The following is a 17,723-nucleotide window of genomic DNA, read 5'->3' as shown; positions in this document are numbered from 1 at the left end:
TTTGGATGCTGTAGAGGCTTCGGCTGTAGCGCCCACACAGCAGGGGGTGCCGGGCTCCACACAGCAGGGGGTGCCGGGTATTGCGGCGGCTACGGCCAGCCCTCCTCCCGGCTACTGCTATCGCCATGTGCGTGCTGCCCTGGCATACTCATACTTGGCAGGGCGTCACTGAGTCACTGGAGGGGGGGGGGGGTTGCCCAGGTTCCCAAGACGGCCCTGACTGCAAGCATAGGTCAGTCAGGAGCTGTCACCCACAGGAATTCAATGAAGGACCCTGCTGCATGATCCGGCGAGCTGGCAAGTACCAGGGGAAGGGGGGGGGGGGTGCAGGATGGACAGGTATGGGGGGTTGTAAGCCAGGCACCAGTGGAGGGGGTTGACAGGTGTGGGGGTCCAAAATACCGTTTCAGACCCGTTCCCACTGCCAAAAAAAAACGGGTCTGAAACGTGTAGGACTCTGCTTTTTAAACGTGTTGAAATATCGGTTATCTTTAACCGGTAAATCAACTCTGGCGATTTCCCACTGCAGCCTTAAACCGTAAATAGTGGGGAATAAACGCCAATTTACCGTTTAAGACCTGCAGTGGGAAAGGGGTATAAGGCAATCAGCGCCAAAGTCTTATATACTACTATTTCCAATTAACAGGGAATCATGGAAGAGTGCCCAAACGGAATTTAGCATGTATGAATTTTCTATTTAATAATAGTCATTTTGAGTTCCAGGGGTAGCATTATAATTATGCTTACCATACTATACCTTTGACCTCGGACACTAATGAATTACATTTGAATCAGCCACAGAACCTGTGTAATCCGTGAGTGCCCTGGTTTAATGAGATAGTATGGAAAGCCTAATTATAATTAGAAGTTTAGAACCAAAATTGAGAACCCCTTTGCGCCAAGTGTGGTGAACTTAAATGTTGGTAATTTTGAGAATAAATATGTTTTAAGTGAGAATCCATATATAGAGAAGATAAGAGATTTATTGGCCATTTTATTGTCCTATGGAGTGCGAGTAAAGGAGCTTTTATTAAGTTTATGCAATATTTGAATAATTACTATAATTTGAAGCAAAGTGAGATAGAGTTTTTGAATCTTTTTCTAGATACAGTAGGTTGTACCCCAGACAATACATGTATAGAAACATACACTTACAATATATAAAACAAATAAAGCAATAAATATACATTTTAAATCTTACCACTTGAGACAATGGAAGAAGATTATCCAGAATGTCCCAAAAGTCAGAATCCCTGTCCATTTTGCTTCACTCGACTGTAACTCGACAGCCGGAATTGTAAAATGTTCTGGCTGTCAAGTGTCGGAAATTCGGAGGATTGAAAAAAATGGTTCGATTCGACAATCCACGGCCGTTTCCAACAATACACACCCGCCTCAATAGGGAGGCGGGTCTGCAGCAGGAGAGTCACGGCCGGGATTGAAGACCTTTCCGCAGACATTGAATACCCCTCCCTTGTATAGACTAGATGAGAAAGTAAAAGATTGAGCTCAGAAGGGTCCCCTGAAATAGTGACACCTAGATCCCTCTCTTCCTCAATAGTTTCCATAAACGGCACTATAATGGAAACTTTCGAGGAAGAGAGGGATCTAGGTGTCATTATTTCAGGGGACTTAAAGGCAGGTAGGCAATGTAACAAAGCAATGAAGAAGGCAGGTCAGATGCTTGGTTGCATAGGGAGAGGTATCAGCAGTAGAAAGAAAGAAGTAATAATGCCACTGTATACTGTAGGTCATTGGTACGATCTCACCTAGAGTATTGTGTTCAGTTCTGGAGGCCATATCTCCAGAAGGATATAAATATATCAGAGACTGTACAAAGAAGGGCAACTAAAATGGTGCATGACCTACATCACAAAACGTACCAGGAAAGACTAAAAGATCTTAATATGTATACTTTAGAGCAGAGAAGGGAAAGGGGGCATGATATAAACTTTCAAATATATCAAGAGTTTTAACAAGGTACGGGTGGGAGACATTCTTCACAGGAAGAGGAGCAACAGAACACGAGGACATGCACTGACACTAGAGGGAGGAAGGTACAGGTGGGAGACATTCTTCACAGGAAGAGGAGCAACAGAACACGAGGACATGCACTGACACTAGAGGGAGGAAGATTCAGGGGAAATCTGAGTAAGAATTACTTCACAGAAAGAGTAGTAAAGTGGAATAGTCTCCCATCAGATGTGGTAGAGACAAATACAGTAGTACAATTTAAACATGCTTGGGATAGGCATATTGATATCCTTACATAGAAATAAGGATCAAATATGGTTTTAGGTAACGTTTAAAAATAAGGGACACACTAGATGGGCCAAGTGGTTCTTACAGTATCTGCTGTCAAATTCTATGTTTCTACGTTTCCCTGAATGAGATCTTCTACTTTCTCGTCTAGTGTGTACACTCAACAATGTTAACATTGCACAATACATTTTACATAGGTCTTATTTGTCCCTTCAAAGGAGTTTACAATTGGGATTTCCACAACCCACTCATGTTTTAAATGTGGCCAGAGCTCAGAACGCTTAGAACATCTCGGCATTTGTAGGCCCCATAAGATAGGTAACATCTTTATATCGCTAAAACAAAAGGGACCTTACCCTTGTTCCCACTGCAAAGTACGTAAACATATCCATAAAGGGAGATGCACATTTTTTAAGGCAGTTGAAAGAAAATTAGAGAGTTTGAAATATTGTCAGATAATATAGGTAGTTTTTCAAATTGAATGTGAATGTGGGAAGAGATATTTAGGAAAGACTTAGGGACTTATTCTGGTCGATGCGGTCCGTTCCGAATTCTTTCGGATGGCGTTTTTTAGCCGTCTGCGCATGCGTAGTCAACGCAATGCGCATGTACCACGCACGGTCTCAGTACTCGTTCTCACTAATACCATACAGAAATGTGCACCGCATTCACTCGGAAAATATGGGCGTAAAATGGGCGTCATTCGGACCTACACAAGGGCGTAGTTTCAAAGTGGGCTAAACAGGGCGTAAATATGGGCGTACATGAGGGAGTGCACTAACTGTGGTAGGCGTGCATTCAGACAGCACACCGACTGCAAACGAACCAACAGGCAGGAAATATGCGGTCTTCATAAGCAAGTATTACTTTGCGGACACCACTTGGTCATGCGCTAGGCATTCGGATCGCCCAATTAGTACGGCTGCACCTGAACCGCTCTCAGCTGAACACAATACAATCCACTCCTCTACTCATTAGTCATTAATTACACTCTTTTCATTGCTTCAATTGGAACCATTGCAGCCTAAATGGACCATTACTAAAGGCACAAATATATGCTGAAAGCACGGCTGCATTTTGTACACACATTTACACTGAGGTAGCCTAATAGCATAAGTGTGTCATGTGTGTGATGTATGAGTTCCGATTATAGTAGTATGTTTTGCGTAAATACACGGCATCGGTACATACGGGCAGCTTCTCGTGTGTTCTGACGCTGTAAGACAGAATCTTTGTGTGGCCACCGCACACACACGGTTTGGATGTTGCCCGAAAACACACCCTCTTCTTAGAGAGTGAGTCCGTCCGAATGCGGAGGACCTGTGGGCGTCTCTTCTTACGATGTCCGCACAGCGTGGCGTTCGGTCAACTCCGAAAGAATTCGGAACGGACCGCACCAACCAGAATAACCTCCTTAGAGACAGCTGTAATGAATAATACTTGAGCATTTGCGTAATCTCAAAAACCAAGATCTGTGAATCATAGTATACCGGGACATTTCTCTAAATGTCATACTTCTTTAGAAGACATGTTTACTTTTCTAAGGAATTGAGCACATTATTATACACTCAAGAGGTGGATATAGGGATTTAAAGCTTGCACAGCTTGAATCATTGTTAATATACACTCAAAATATATTGGGATCGAATGGTCTTAATCAATTTTCAGATATTAAGGGAGATGTAATACAAGCCAAGTTCGCCGGAGGTGAGAAATGTCGTCCAAACTCAGCCAATTTTTAAAAAGTGTCAATCATTGACAAGTCATATCAAGTTTGCCTTGTAAACGATTGCTGATTTAAAAAAAACATCCCTCCAGTGAACTCGGACTAAATTACCTCTACCTGTTTAAAAATGTTGTACTCTGTTTTTACTAAGAAATGTTATTAATCGTATGGAATTTTTATGAATGTGTAACTAATATTGTTTATGTAATTTATTATAAATTAGCTGAGGTTATAAAAGAGGATGCACACTGCGTTATAATTTTAAGCAGCTCAATAAAAGAGATACATTGAATGAGCGGTAAATGTAATCATTTTGAAAGAAAGTGGTAGACTCGAAAAAGATAGAAAACACCTATAAAGAATACAATTTAAAAATAATAATGTTTACACTCCTCTGGAGTGGTTGAATGTCCATGGGCCTACTCAACTTTCCCTGCCTCTAAAGTGGGGAGACAACGTTGACGGTCTGAGGTGCTGGCGGCAGCTGGATGTAAATGCCGCTTTTTCCTCACTCCATCCATCCGGTGTTCTCTGGCGCATGCGAGCGCCCGATGTTGATGTCACTCAGCATCCTCGGCTCTGCTCCGATGTCTGACAGGGTGAAGGGAGGCAGGCGGTCCACGGAGGCAGATCCTGATGAAGGGGACTAGTTCCCCCGATACGTTGATGTTAAATGCACGCTTCATTCACTGCTGTAATCAGCCTCTCAGTACCCCTTTTACTTGTGCTATTTGTGGAGCAGCCATTAAACCCCTCAATGGGGAAGGCACCAGAGCCAGCAGACACATCAGATGGGAAGATTGTAGGGGCACATGGAAGAACTATATATATATATATATATATATATATATATATATATATATATATATATATATATATATATATATATATATATATATATATATATATATATATATACAGGTTAAGTATCCCGTATCCAAAATGCTCGGGACCAGGAGAATTTTGGATAACGGATTATTCTGTATTTCGGAATATTTTAATATTTCAATGATGTATTTTGAAGTATCTTGCATGTTTGCTGTATAAACACATAAAATACACACAAATATATTTTATTACCACATAAAATACACACAAATATAATTTATTTGTTCAAAAAACAAGGTTTCAAAACATGAAACAAAATTTGTGTACTATCTCAGATATTGAATTTGAATGCCAAGCAATCATTTTCTTGCACATATATAGTGCCAGTTACATATCATGTCCTCAGTAGGGCTGTTACAAATGTCCCCAGTGAGTTTTTAGCAAAAAAAATATTTTTTTTCACTTTCTGGAATGTATGGTTTTCGGAATAATTCGGATAACGGATACTCGGATACGGGATACTCAACCATATATATATATTTATATATATATATATATATATATATATATATATATATATACAGTATATATATATATATATTTATATATTTGGTCCCAGGATAGGCACAACGTATCCAAATAATGCAGTTGCAGGGGTGCATACACCAATAGAACAAACAGAACCCCAGGGGATAGCGGCACTCACATGGACTTCTCACAAATAAAGATACCACCAGTCAAGGTATAGGTCAAGCGACGTTTTGGATTTTACTCCTTTGTCAAGTAAGAACTAACAAGGTTACAAAACTTTTCACTCACCTAAATAGCAAAGTGTGAACTGTATCATCCACAGCGTCCACCGGCGCGGGCGTCCTCCAGTCCTCCATGCACTTCCGGACAGGAGGGCGTGCGTCATCAGGTCCACTCTGTCACAGAGAGCGTGTTGGTTGCTAGGTAACACCCCGATGCCGGGACGCTGTAGCACAGAAACAAAAACAAACATAAGTGCACATAAAAAATCACCAAGGTATTATATACAAAACCGTAGAGAACCATGATGCTAAGATGGAGAAAACAATCACATAGACACACAATACTACATAAATATGTTCAAAGATCATTGTTCATTCAGGTCCCATGGCTACATAGTATCCAATTTGAATATCCATTGGCTTTCGAGCTGTAGGAGAATCTTCGCCCGATCTTCTCCTCTAATATCAGGAGGTACATGATCGATGATTGTGTATTGTAAACTCACAAGGGGATGTTTTGCCAACACAAAATGGCAACCTACAGGTTCCTCGTGTTCGTTGTTATTTGTATTGATAGCTAGAAAGGTAGTGGGTAACTGGTTACCGACTGGTGTAGGAGACGCAATAGATATGGGGTGCTTTGCCAAGCAGCAGTGTGGGTAGGGGGTAGTCAACCTCCTACTAGATACAAGAAAAACAGGGGGTACACTGCGCTATATAATAAAAGTGAATATTAAAAGAATATGTGCCAATATGATGAAAAATGACAAATGGTTTTATTAAAAAACATTAGACATAACATAGTAAAAATTCGAAGTGGGCAGTAAAAAAGAGGGGTAATTGAAAAAAGTCCAGTTCATACGGTACCATATTGGTGAAGTCCACTAGTAAATGGGTCCGTTCCTATAAGGTCTCCAAATGGGTAGCTGGAGGGAACGGCTCAGGGAGTGTGAATCTCATCAAAGCCATTCGCTCCCTGGGATTGCACATGGGCAAACCTCACCCCACTGGGCAAGGGTCAAAATTCGGACCCAATGGGGCCCAAAGTCTTAAATTTGTGGGATCAGTCACAATTTTGACAAGATAGTAGCAAGGTTTGATGCAGCAATTATTTTAAAGACAACGTGGCTTACCTAAGAACCATTGCTGCTGATCAGGCACAGTTATTATTATTATTGGTGTAGCAATCCTAACATCAATGAGGATGCCAGCGCAGGAATCCTGACATCAATGTGGATGACGATACCTGAATACCAACTGTCAGGATGCCATACCTATGTGTGCGGGTTAGGGTAAGGCAGGGGTAAGGGGTAAGGTTTATGCACTAATGGGGGGGGGGACTTAGGGTTAGTCTATGGGGGAGGGAGTGTAGGGTTAGGCTGTGGATATGGTTAGAGATATGCACTTAGAAGGTGGGGTTAGGTATAGGCAAAGATGTGTGAGGGTTAGGCACTAGCAGGGAGGGTTAGGCTGTGAAGACGGGGGATTATGGGGGCAGGGGGATGATAAGTATACTTACTCGGTCTCTGCCGGGATTCCCTCCATCAGGATACTGGCATTGTCAGTATTCTGTCTGCCGGCGTCCCCACCTCCACATGTATCCCTTATATATACATGGAGAAAACTTTCAAATTATTAGAATCAGATTTATCAAATCTTGGAGAGAAATAAAACAGATAAAGATAACATTTCTGTTATTTTACAGGCTGATCTAGAAAAATAATTGAAGCTAATTAGTAATTGCTTTCTCTCTCCACTTTATCTCTCTCTGAGATTTGTTAATCCCCCCTGCGGTGAAAGGATATTTATGGGAGATAAAAAAAAATTAGCATATATTAGTATTTTAAGCATAATAATATTAGGTCCAGTTGGTTCCAGTCCAAGGTTTAGGAAAGTTAGTGTCCAGATGTACTCAGCCAGAGGGGTAGTAGGCTCGGTCCTGGTGTTCTCATGGCAGAGCTGAGGCATCATAATGATCCAGAGTTTTGTGGTTGTAATGCAGTCCGTATGAACTAATATTGGTTTGTTGCTTGTTTGCATTCAGTTATCCTTTGGTTTGACGCTGGTATAATGCTACACAATAAACCATCGGTGAAAATCCCTGGCGCTGTCCACTCCTGTATATTCTTGAATGCTTAGTATCCTTGTGTGGTCTCTTTGTTTGTTACCCGGGGGGGGGGGGGCATCAAATGATTATTATTCACTGTTTACCTTTCATTTTCTTTTTACACAACTATATACTGTAGGTGATATGGACTCAACTCACCTAACTGTCCTTAGAGACTGCTTGTTCCTTATATATCTCCAACTCACTACAATTCCTGCAGATCCTCAGGAACAGACTTTGAGGGATCCAATGATGATGGTGATTACTCATGCAATCTATAAATGAGTTGCAGTCGGTTCTTTGACAAAAGTTTTGTTTTTGCCAATCCATTTTCTACATATATTGTAAGATCTAGAAAATGTACATTCTCAGTGCGAATATTAAATGTAAGTTGGATATTTTTCAGGTTGTTGTTTAGGTATGTACAAAACTCATCTAGACTGGTCCTATCTCCATTCCAAACTAAAACAATGTCATTAATATATCTAAACCAAAACACCAGACTAGTGCCAAACGGAAGGCCAGCCCATAGTGAGCTGGCCTACCACCACGCCATAAATAAATTGGCGTAGCTTGGCACTAGTCTGGTGCCCTTGGCGGTGCTGTAAGTAGAAAGAGTTATCATACCAAAGTAGTTGTGTTGTAGGATCAACATTATTCCCTCTGGGATACATTTCTTATGAATGGTTATTATGGCCTAAGAAATGCATTACTGCTTCTATACCTTTTTCATGATTAGTTATTGTATAGGGAGATGGTACATCTGCAGTGACAAGGAAATACCCCGTTTTCCATTTAATGTCAGCTACTTTCTGAATGGTCGAAATGGTATCTTTTATATAGGACAGTGTTTTTACTACCATTGGTTGGGGAAGGGAGTCCAGATAATGGGACAAATTTGACAGTACCATGTTGGGGTCTGCTACTATGGGGCGACGGGGTTTTTTTTCTTGCATTTGTGGATTTTCGGTAAAAAGTATATTACGAAGGGGTATCAATACAGAAGTATTGTCTAACCTCCTCAGATTAAATCCCTTTAGCAGTATATAGGCAGTATATAGGCATAAGAAAAGTCTCAAGTTTTATCTCTACGGATTCCCCGGATTGCCCCTAAGTTTCTTATAGATCCCTTTCTCATTTAGCTGTCTAATTATTTCCGCGTTGTAGTCATCCACATTTAAAATGACTCCCCCCTTATCTGCGGGCTTGATAATAATTTTGTCATTTTCTCTTTGGCTTTTAATGGCGGTACGTTCATCTTTGGTAAGATTTGTCCTTTTATTGGTTTTAAGGTTAGTCTGTTGAGATCTTCCTTGACAAGTTGTTCATAGGACTTGACTAAGCATCCCTCTTATGCCCCTTTCAGACCGCACTTTGTAAACGGTATATTGCCGTTTTTTTACCGTTTTAAAACAGTAATCTGTGCGGTCTGAAAGGTGCAGGACCACTTAACTGGTTAGAAAATACCGTTTTTTCTAACCGGTTAAAATGCAGGGTCCTACCCGTTTCAGAACCGGTATTTTAGGCTCAAAATCGGGTCTGAAACGGTATTTAGGACCCAGCCAATGAGCTGGGACCTAAATTCAGCGCAGTAAATATTTAATGAGCGCTCATTAAATATTCACAGCACTGGAGCCGCCCCGCGCCCCCCGCGTGTCGACACCCTCCCCCCCGCGCGTGTCGACACCACCCCCCCCCCATGTCGACCTACCCCCCGTGCAGCCGGTACCTCCGTTGTGGATCCCGGTACTGCAGTTCAGTATGGTCGGAAGCACTTATGAAAAAAAGTGTCTTTCAAAAAATGGCTGCCCCATAGGAAAACCTGTTTAAAAAAACCTGTCTTTCGTATGGGGGCAGCCATTTTCCAAAAGTCACTTTTCTTATAAGAAAAGTGACTTTTGGAAAATGGCTGCCCCCATACGAAAGACAGTTTTTTTAAACAGGTTTTCCTATGGGGCAGCCATTTTCTGAAAGACACTTTTTTTCATAAGTGCTTCCGACCATACTGAACTGCAGTGCCGGGATCCACAACGGAGGTACCGGCTGCACGGGGGGTAGGTCGACACGGGGGGGGGGGGGGGGTGGCGTCGACACGCGCGGGGTCGACACGCGTGCGAGGGGGGGCGTGGGGGGGAGGGGGGAACTGCTCGGAGGGAAGGGCTGAAGGCTGCACTGGCTTTGACCCTGTATTTGGAAAGTTTCCAAAAACGGGTCTGCCAGTGTCAAAAAATCAGCACTTAAACGGTAATATACCGTTTAAGAGCTGCGGTGTGAAAGGGGTTTTATCTGGCAGACCCGTTTTTGGAAACGTTTTCAAATACAGGGTCAAAGCCAGTTATGCGGTCTGAAAGCAGCATTAGTGCGCTGGAAAGAAACTGGACTTTTTCTTAAATACCGAATAGGAATCAGTGGTTGTCTGTGTTTCAATGATTTCCGTTTCCTTTTCTTCTTCTTTTTTAGGGTAAACTTCCTAATAAATTTGTTTAAATATATATACTGTAGGTCTCAAACTCATCACAGCGACTTGAGGGGGCAAATTTAAGTACTCCTTTTTCATATCCATTAAACATATAACACGCTGGTATGGATTGTGATCTGATAATAAATATGTGCAGTCTCCGGGGCATTCTAGTTGCATTGCGACTAAAGGTGTATACACAGTGGGTGGTTTTGCCCAGTGTGTATGCTGAGCAATGATGTGAAGATGCTGGCCAATAAATCGCTCAGTGCATACACACGGAGCGATTTTTAACAGGCCCAGTTTTTTCCACTGGTGGTGAATCACTTTCCACATTGTGGAAAGTGGTTCTGTCCAGTAGCGCACGCAGGGGGGGGTTTCTGAGTACCCAGAAACCCCCCATGAGTCTAAGGGCCCTCATCTGAAAGCTGAGTGTCCCCTCTTTTCAGGGGTACAAGAATTGTAAAAATCGGCCCTTGGGAACCGGAGATATCTGACTTCAAAGCCGTGGTCCCCATCCAAGCCTGTTAATTGTTATTCCCAGTCAGATATTTCAGGTTCTGTCTGACTTAGAGTTTTTATGAGGTTATATTCCAAAAGCTGGGACTCTTCCCCTTTGAGGGACACTAGAAGCTTGTCTCTACTTTTCCCAGAACCAGAGATATCAGCCTTCCAGCAGCTGGTTACTGCTACAGCTCCACACACCTGGTATGTAGTATTATATACTTGTGGGCAGATTGCTCTGCCTCCTGAACTCTGATCCCCTAATCCCCAGTACCATTTGGTAGGGGGGATTCTCTAGTTTTTAATTCCATTAAAATCTAAGAAATCTATTTCCGGGAACTGGAGATATCTGCAGTCAAGCAAGCTGTCCTCCCACCAGAAAATTATGAATAATAAGCCCACTCCACTATACACCCCTCCTCTGCATATTAAACATCCTCTACCACCCTGGAAGTTATGTATCAGCCCAATGCCCCCCTTCTCCCACCATCTGTGCAGTAAAGGGGTAATAAGTGGAAATTACTGTTCCACCCCTACCGCTGGAGGATCGGTAGGGGCCCCAATAAATTGCTATGCCCAGGGGTCTTACACTGCTGTTGACGCCCCTGTATGTATGTATGTATATGTATGTATATACAGTATATATATATATATATACAGTATATATATATATATATATATATATATAATTTTTTTTTTTTTTTTTTTTTATTATTATTATTAATATACATTTGGTCTATCTATAATACTTTCACTGACCCGGCATATACTGTCCATCTCTGTGCATTGCTCCACCCCTCTGGAAACCCCCTTCTGAAAATCCTGCGTTTGCCACTGCTGTCGGCCAGTAAAACTGGCCAACATGCAGCAATGGCCAGTGATGATGAAGGAGGGCGCATCAGCCCACCCATACACACTTGGTGTTTTTTTTTTTTTTAAAAGTAGCTCAAAATCGCTTAGTGTGTTTGGGCCGTTAGACACCATTTTCGACAAAAAGACGCCCAACACTAACAGTCGCATGAACCCCGGTGACTCACGCTCGTCAGCTGTCTCCTGCTGCAGAGGCTGTAGGTGTATGAAGACACATCTATGGTTTTACAAACAGCTGCAGCCGATCAGCGCTTTTCTTACTTATTAATCATTTCCTCATACAGACCCAGTCACCCGGAACCGATAACAATCGCTCTGCATATAAGCAGTATAGCCATTCAGTTATTATAGAGATGACTCTAACTAATGAATGAATCACTATTAATCAGTGGGGACCACAATTTAGCAGAAGAGGTTCTAATGCTTGTGGGAATACAGCAATTTATTTTTTCTAGATGATGGGATCCAAACAGAAAGACCTCAGACCTCAACTGAGATGACTGTTGGTACTTTTAGAACACAACGAGCTCTGCAAACTATAGGGGAAATCAGATGTACTTTATGAAATGAAGTCAGTATGGCTCTTATTCTGATCGGTGCGGCCGGATCCGAATATGCGGCCAGCACCGTGCGTCCTAAACCCCGCCTTCCATACGGATCGCCAACTCCGTCCGTACGCGGTAAGAAGCTGTCCGAACGGACCGCACGTGTATTTCTCATGAATACACCTCCTCCATCTCAGGGAACCTCCCCCATCATTCGATGGTCGTAGAACATCGAATGCAGGACCGAGTGGCCAGGCAGCTCCCGCAACCTCAGACCACACGGGCATTTCTCCGTGCAAAAGCAGGGATCTGGGCGGGCAGCTGACATCCGGCAATGTCATATGTACGCCCCCCACACGTGCGTCACAGCCGCATTACCATACGTACGCCCAGCGTTTGCATGGTAACGCCCATGAAACGCGGGGTGTAAACATATGGTAATGAGCCCAAACAGCCCTTCACACCCATCTCCACCCCCTGTTCGTAGTGTACACATTTCATGCGGAATGTGGCCGTGCGTCCCACTCGCACATGCGCAGAGACGTCTCTGCACATGCGCAGACACAAAACATCGGCGGCACAAACGCACGCGGATATTACCGCACAAACCAGAATAAGGGCCTATATTAGCAAAATAAGAACATATAAAATGGGCAGAGGAGTAGGGAAGAAACTAGAACAGCAGCTGCTTGTGCAGACAGCTGCAGAAGCATCTAACTGCTGTAGAATGCCAGCGCCATAAATTCTATGAGCTGGCCTCCCAGGAGTGGGAGAGACAGCTCAGCAGAATTTACAGCGTTACATTTGTATTGAGCAAATTATTAGGAGAATGCTGATTCTAATTGAATATTTAGACATGTTAATTTAATACATTCTAGTCATTTAATAATAGTTTATTACTTTGATGTATTGTGGCGTTCATTGTAACATATAAATAACACTTTAATAAGAACCTGAGGCCTGATTCGGAGAGAGACGCAATGTAGATTTTACATGCAGTGGAGCAAATTTATTTTTTTGCCGCTGCACATTCAGAGGGAGCAACCTCCCATTCAGCGCTGGGAATCGCTAGATTCCCTGCGCCGCCATATACTGGTGAAGAGGCGCTCCATCCGATGGGGATGCGCGAGCGTCTCACACACACCCGCGTCCCCTGCGGCGTGCAGTGGGATCCCTGCCCATCTCCGCTTCAGGAGAAGGGCAGGGTTAGGTGGGAGCACTGGGAGGCGGCAGGGATCAGTGGCGGAGAGCTGCGTCGGAAATGGGGTTCGCAAGCATCTCATGCACGGTTGCCCCCTTCTGGTGGATAGCGGGGGCTGGAGGTTGGCGTCTCTATCCTGAGCTGGCGCAGGCTGGCAGACAAGAGCTCCATCTGATGTCAGCATGCCGACGGGGAGTGGCTTCCCTCCCTGTCTCCGCTTCAGGGATATGGACAGGGCGAGGGGGGCTTCGGGGGAGCAGCGGCGAGTTGGTGGAGGCCAGCGGCAGGCTCCGACAGAACAGGGCACATGAGCGTCTTGTGTGCGTGCGCCCCCTTCTGTTAGATGGAGCGCAGCGGCAATTCTCTATACTATTGCCTGGAGCAGCTCCATTGAGAGCTGCTCCATCTGTACCTTACAAAAAGGCCAACATAGCTATTTGGACCATACAATATGTCTGCTGCCATATGTTCTAGAGTACATAATGCTCAGGTGGTGAATAATCCCATTCTCCTGTAATAGCTGATAAGGCGAAAGCAAGCAAATCAAACTGTTATACTGAGGCCATGCAAGCCAACCATCAGTGGCCACTCATAAGTCCATCTTTCTCCTGCTTATGACTAATGGATGACCCACCTAAAAAAGTAGTATGGAGCCCCTCTCAACTTTGTTCCTTAGGTTGTGGCTCGCCATGGCTATCCTATTGTTCTCAGCAGCAATACAATACATAGAACAATACAGTAGTAATCCTATTACTCACTTAATCCTATTAGGTCTTAATGAGGAGGGCTCCATCTGTATGTCTGCCAAAGCCCTTCCTGGAGACATTCAGTAGTCCTCTGTTAGCTGAGCATCATTTCTCATGCAATGCTCACTCCCAACAAAAAGAGACAATTGGCCGCATGTAATGTGGTGCAAGTCATTTGCAAGGCCTGGTTTTGCCATGTCAATGATTGCCCCTTTAATAAACCAGTTTGTCTGGCATCGCGCATGACCACAAGACTCGCACGGCTTTACATCTTTTACAACGTGGGAGATTAATTAAAGCTTGAATAGAAATAAATTGGAGAGAACCGTACATTCCTTATTTGTCATGTTTCAACAAGCCTATAAAATGCCCAAAGCTGAATAGTTAGCACTTTATCTCTCTCTACCTATGTCTCTCCTTGCTTAATAAATCTCCACCAAACAAACAAAAATAAGGAGGAAGGGGATGTCTTGAAGAAGTTATTGCAGTTATTTAAAGAGTAAAACTTACTGCTTGACCCTAAGGGTGGCCATTGTAGTGTATGGGCCATCGGACCCCCTCGAGCTACCAGGGAGCTGGAAGCAGGATCATATGCGATACATCCTTTCACATGCGATGTATCGCATGCGACCCTGCTCCCCGTTGCTGAGAGGGGAACCAAGTCGAAGGTTGGATGGGCAGCAGGTCCAACCTCCGGCTCCCCCTACCCCTCCCTTCACTTACCGCCCAACTCCAGCTGCAGGTCCTGAAGCACAGTCTTCTTCAATGCAGGATGCCGGCGGCCAATGAAAATGCAGCACCGGCTGGTGAGCCCATTGGAGCTCGTGTACTGGCAGTCGCTCTGATTGGCCAAAGGTACATAAGCTCTGATTGCCTCAAAAGCCAGTGCAGCATTTTAACTGGCCACCAGCAAAGAGGAAAGTGCAGTGAGTCAATGGGGAAATAATGGTTTCGTAGTGAATGAATCACTTGTCAATGTAAAAAAGAAGAGTTTCCATTAACACCGTTTGTTTATGTTTACATCCTCTTTCATTTCTTTTTGTCAATATCATTTTTCTAACGATGTACAGTAGTGTTTTCATTTTTCCGTTTAAAAAAATATTGCTAGCATATCTGTTGTTATTAACTTGGTTTATAAACCGATATTACCCCCATTCAAATGTCTAAAATCCTTTCTGGATAGTTTTAAATTTGGGAAACGTCCAATTCCAATTTCAAGCATGAGCCCAATCAGAGCACACGCGCTAACGTCCAAACCTGTGCTTCAACCCTCGAAACAAAAACAGAAAAACTCTGCTAAATGCAAATGTGTCTATGAATTTCTGTCGCTCGTCGTTCCTTCTATCTTGAAAAATAAATATTGTCTACTAACGCGACAAAGTATCTGCCTAGGAAACACTGCGATTTCCATTTACAAATGCATTATTGATCCTTTTTAGGTTCTCGTGTAATTTAGGAAAAAGTCTGCAATATAAAAAAATGTTGTTTGATGAAGGGAAGCAGTCAATGTCTGGGACATGCTTTCCCCCTCCTATTTATACAGCTGATATTTTGCTTGTCGGAAATATGTGCTGTAGAGGAATGAATGAGAGTAGTGTATATCCGCGAAGACAAGCATCGTGCCTAATAACACGATGTGTGTGCTTTTACTGCTAAATAGTGGAAACAACAAATATAAATGTTGAACGTTATTGAACCTTGCCATAGATGATGGACTACCGGAATGTCTTGAGCATTATCGCTGAAGTGATTTAGGCTAGAACCTTTTCTTATGCAGATGTAGTGCTACTGATAATGCACAAGGGAAAGTGTAAGTGTACACAGGGCTGTTTTCACTTGTTGATGTTCCAGATATTGTGAATAAATAAACCATGAATGAATGTTTGTGCAACCAAACATGTTCGTGTACCACTATGTATTTCCCTTATCTTTCGTTAATGTAAATAGAAACAGGCCGTGGAAATTAACGTACTAGCAATGCAAACACAACAGAGTATGAAATTGAAAAAGTCAAACAAAAACATTTTCTGTTGTGTTGCTCTGTTGGTTTATATGCTGCCGACTGATCAGTAATGTACTTACTGGTAATTAGCACTTACTGTATTTTATGGCAAATATATACTAAATGGTGTAATTAAATGACCCATAATTGATTAAGCCCTTCAGCCTAGGCTGTTAATGTCTGAATCGCCCAATTACCTTTCTCTGAAGTAGCTATAATCGCCATTTTGTGTGCTTCAGGGCGCCCTGATGTGGAGCAGCCGTGTGAGACAAGTGTGCGCGCATGGAGTCCTGGTGCGAATTACAACGACGTTCCTCCACTATGTACTGAGCCTCATGGATGCTACCTGCAGCTGGAATTTACATACCCGGTCATTCCGCAAAGTCTTACAGTCTGGGTGACATTTGTGACCACAAAATCTGATACAATGGGAGCCAAGGTGAATGTCAAAGTTCTGACGGTCAGTGGGGAGAATTACACTTTGGGTCCCCAAAGCATCTTCTGTGATATTCCTCTAACCATCAAACTGGACTACATTAAAGAAGAAGTATATGCTGTTCAGATCTACACCACGGACAAACATTTGGAGATTGATGCTGCTATGATCACTTCAGTGCCTAACAGTCCCTTGTGTGCAGACTGCAATCCCATCCACTACAAGGTGCTCCGGAAGCCACATTTTGAACATGGTTCTTTTGCTTTGATCTCCAGTCTTCACAGAAGATACATAGACAGGTCAGTGTTTTAGCTGCATGAGATCATAAAGGTTGTTTGCTGAAATTCTAACAAAGTGAAGTGCACACAACACTTACAATAGTGAAGTATATTATATATGGGAGGCAATGGAGTCCTCTGCCTCCGGGCTCCTGCTGCCAAGTGGGCACCTCTCCTCCCCTGTGATTTTGAGTCAGTTAATTGAATACCAATAATATCGCGTCTGTGGCTGAATCTGCATTATTACTGTGCAAAAGCTTTATCAGTAAGGTGTCTGCCTCCAGTGAGAAAGGTCACAGGTTCTAATCCTGGGTATGACTGCTAAGCAATTTGTTTCAAATAAATGATAATGTATATATAAATGTCATGCAATGTAACAAGATTTTTAGATAGATTTTTTTGTATTGTTCTTTTATATACGTATATAGGGGGCACCAATATTTATCTTGCCTCCGGGGCAACTAGGACGAAGTTACGCCACTGTGGAGATGATGCCAATGCCATGTAGAACCCATACACTATACACCACAATGTCTACCCAAATATATAATAGTACAAAAATGGCATAAATGTGTAAAATAGGAATGCAATTTTAACCCTTTGAGTGGCAAGGGAAAATAGGTGTGAAAATTGCCAAGCAAACATTTTTATTCATTATAATGACATGTAATGGTTACCTTATATAGTAAATATAATCTTTTTTTTACAAAACATTTTTTAGTTGACTTTATATAACAAATGTGAATGTGAACAAATGTGAATACTTATGATAATGGCCTACCATGTGACCAGCTGGAGATTATTATGTTGTCATGGTGATGGACCTATTTCCATGTAGAGGCCTGGAGCTGCAGCTCCATCTGCCCTATTAATCTGGCACTGCTTACTGTATTAGCACCCTTGTGAGCTTTGGGGAGGTGTATGTGCGGATCAGCAATGTTTATGGGTATGGTATAACTTACCCACAGTCGGGATTCATACGGTCGTTTCTCAGACATCGGAAACCTG

At 42.8% G+C, this 17,723-nt stretch overlaps 1 protein-coding gene across 2 annotated transcripts in view; it reads left to right on the top strand.

The window, feature by feature from the left end:
* Positions 1 to 17,723, top strand: part of PAPPA (pappalysin 1) — a 308,026-nt gene that overhangs the window by 136,055 nt on the left and 154,248 nt on the right. For both annotated transcript variants that reach the window (XM_083161035.1, XM_083161036.1), the window contains exon 7: positions 16,241 to 16,736. In XM_083161035.1, the coding sequence (XP_083017161.1) occupies positions 16,241 to 16,736 (496 nt within the window). The remainder of the gene's footprint in view (positions 1 to 16,240; positions 16,737 to 17,723) is intronic.

Source organism: Crinia signifera, chromosome 9 (genome assembly GCF_055691185.1).
Source record: "Crinia signifera chromosome 9, ASM5569118v1, whole genome shotgun sequence".
NCBI classification, from domain to species: Eukaryota; Metazoa; Chordata; class Amphibia; order Anura; family Myobatrachidae; genus Crinia; species Crinia signifera.
The sequence above is the reverse complement of the archived record's forward strand: the minus strand, read 5'-3'. Positions and strand labels throughout refer to the sequence as shown.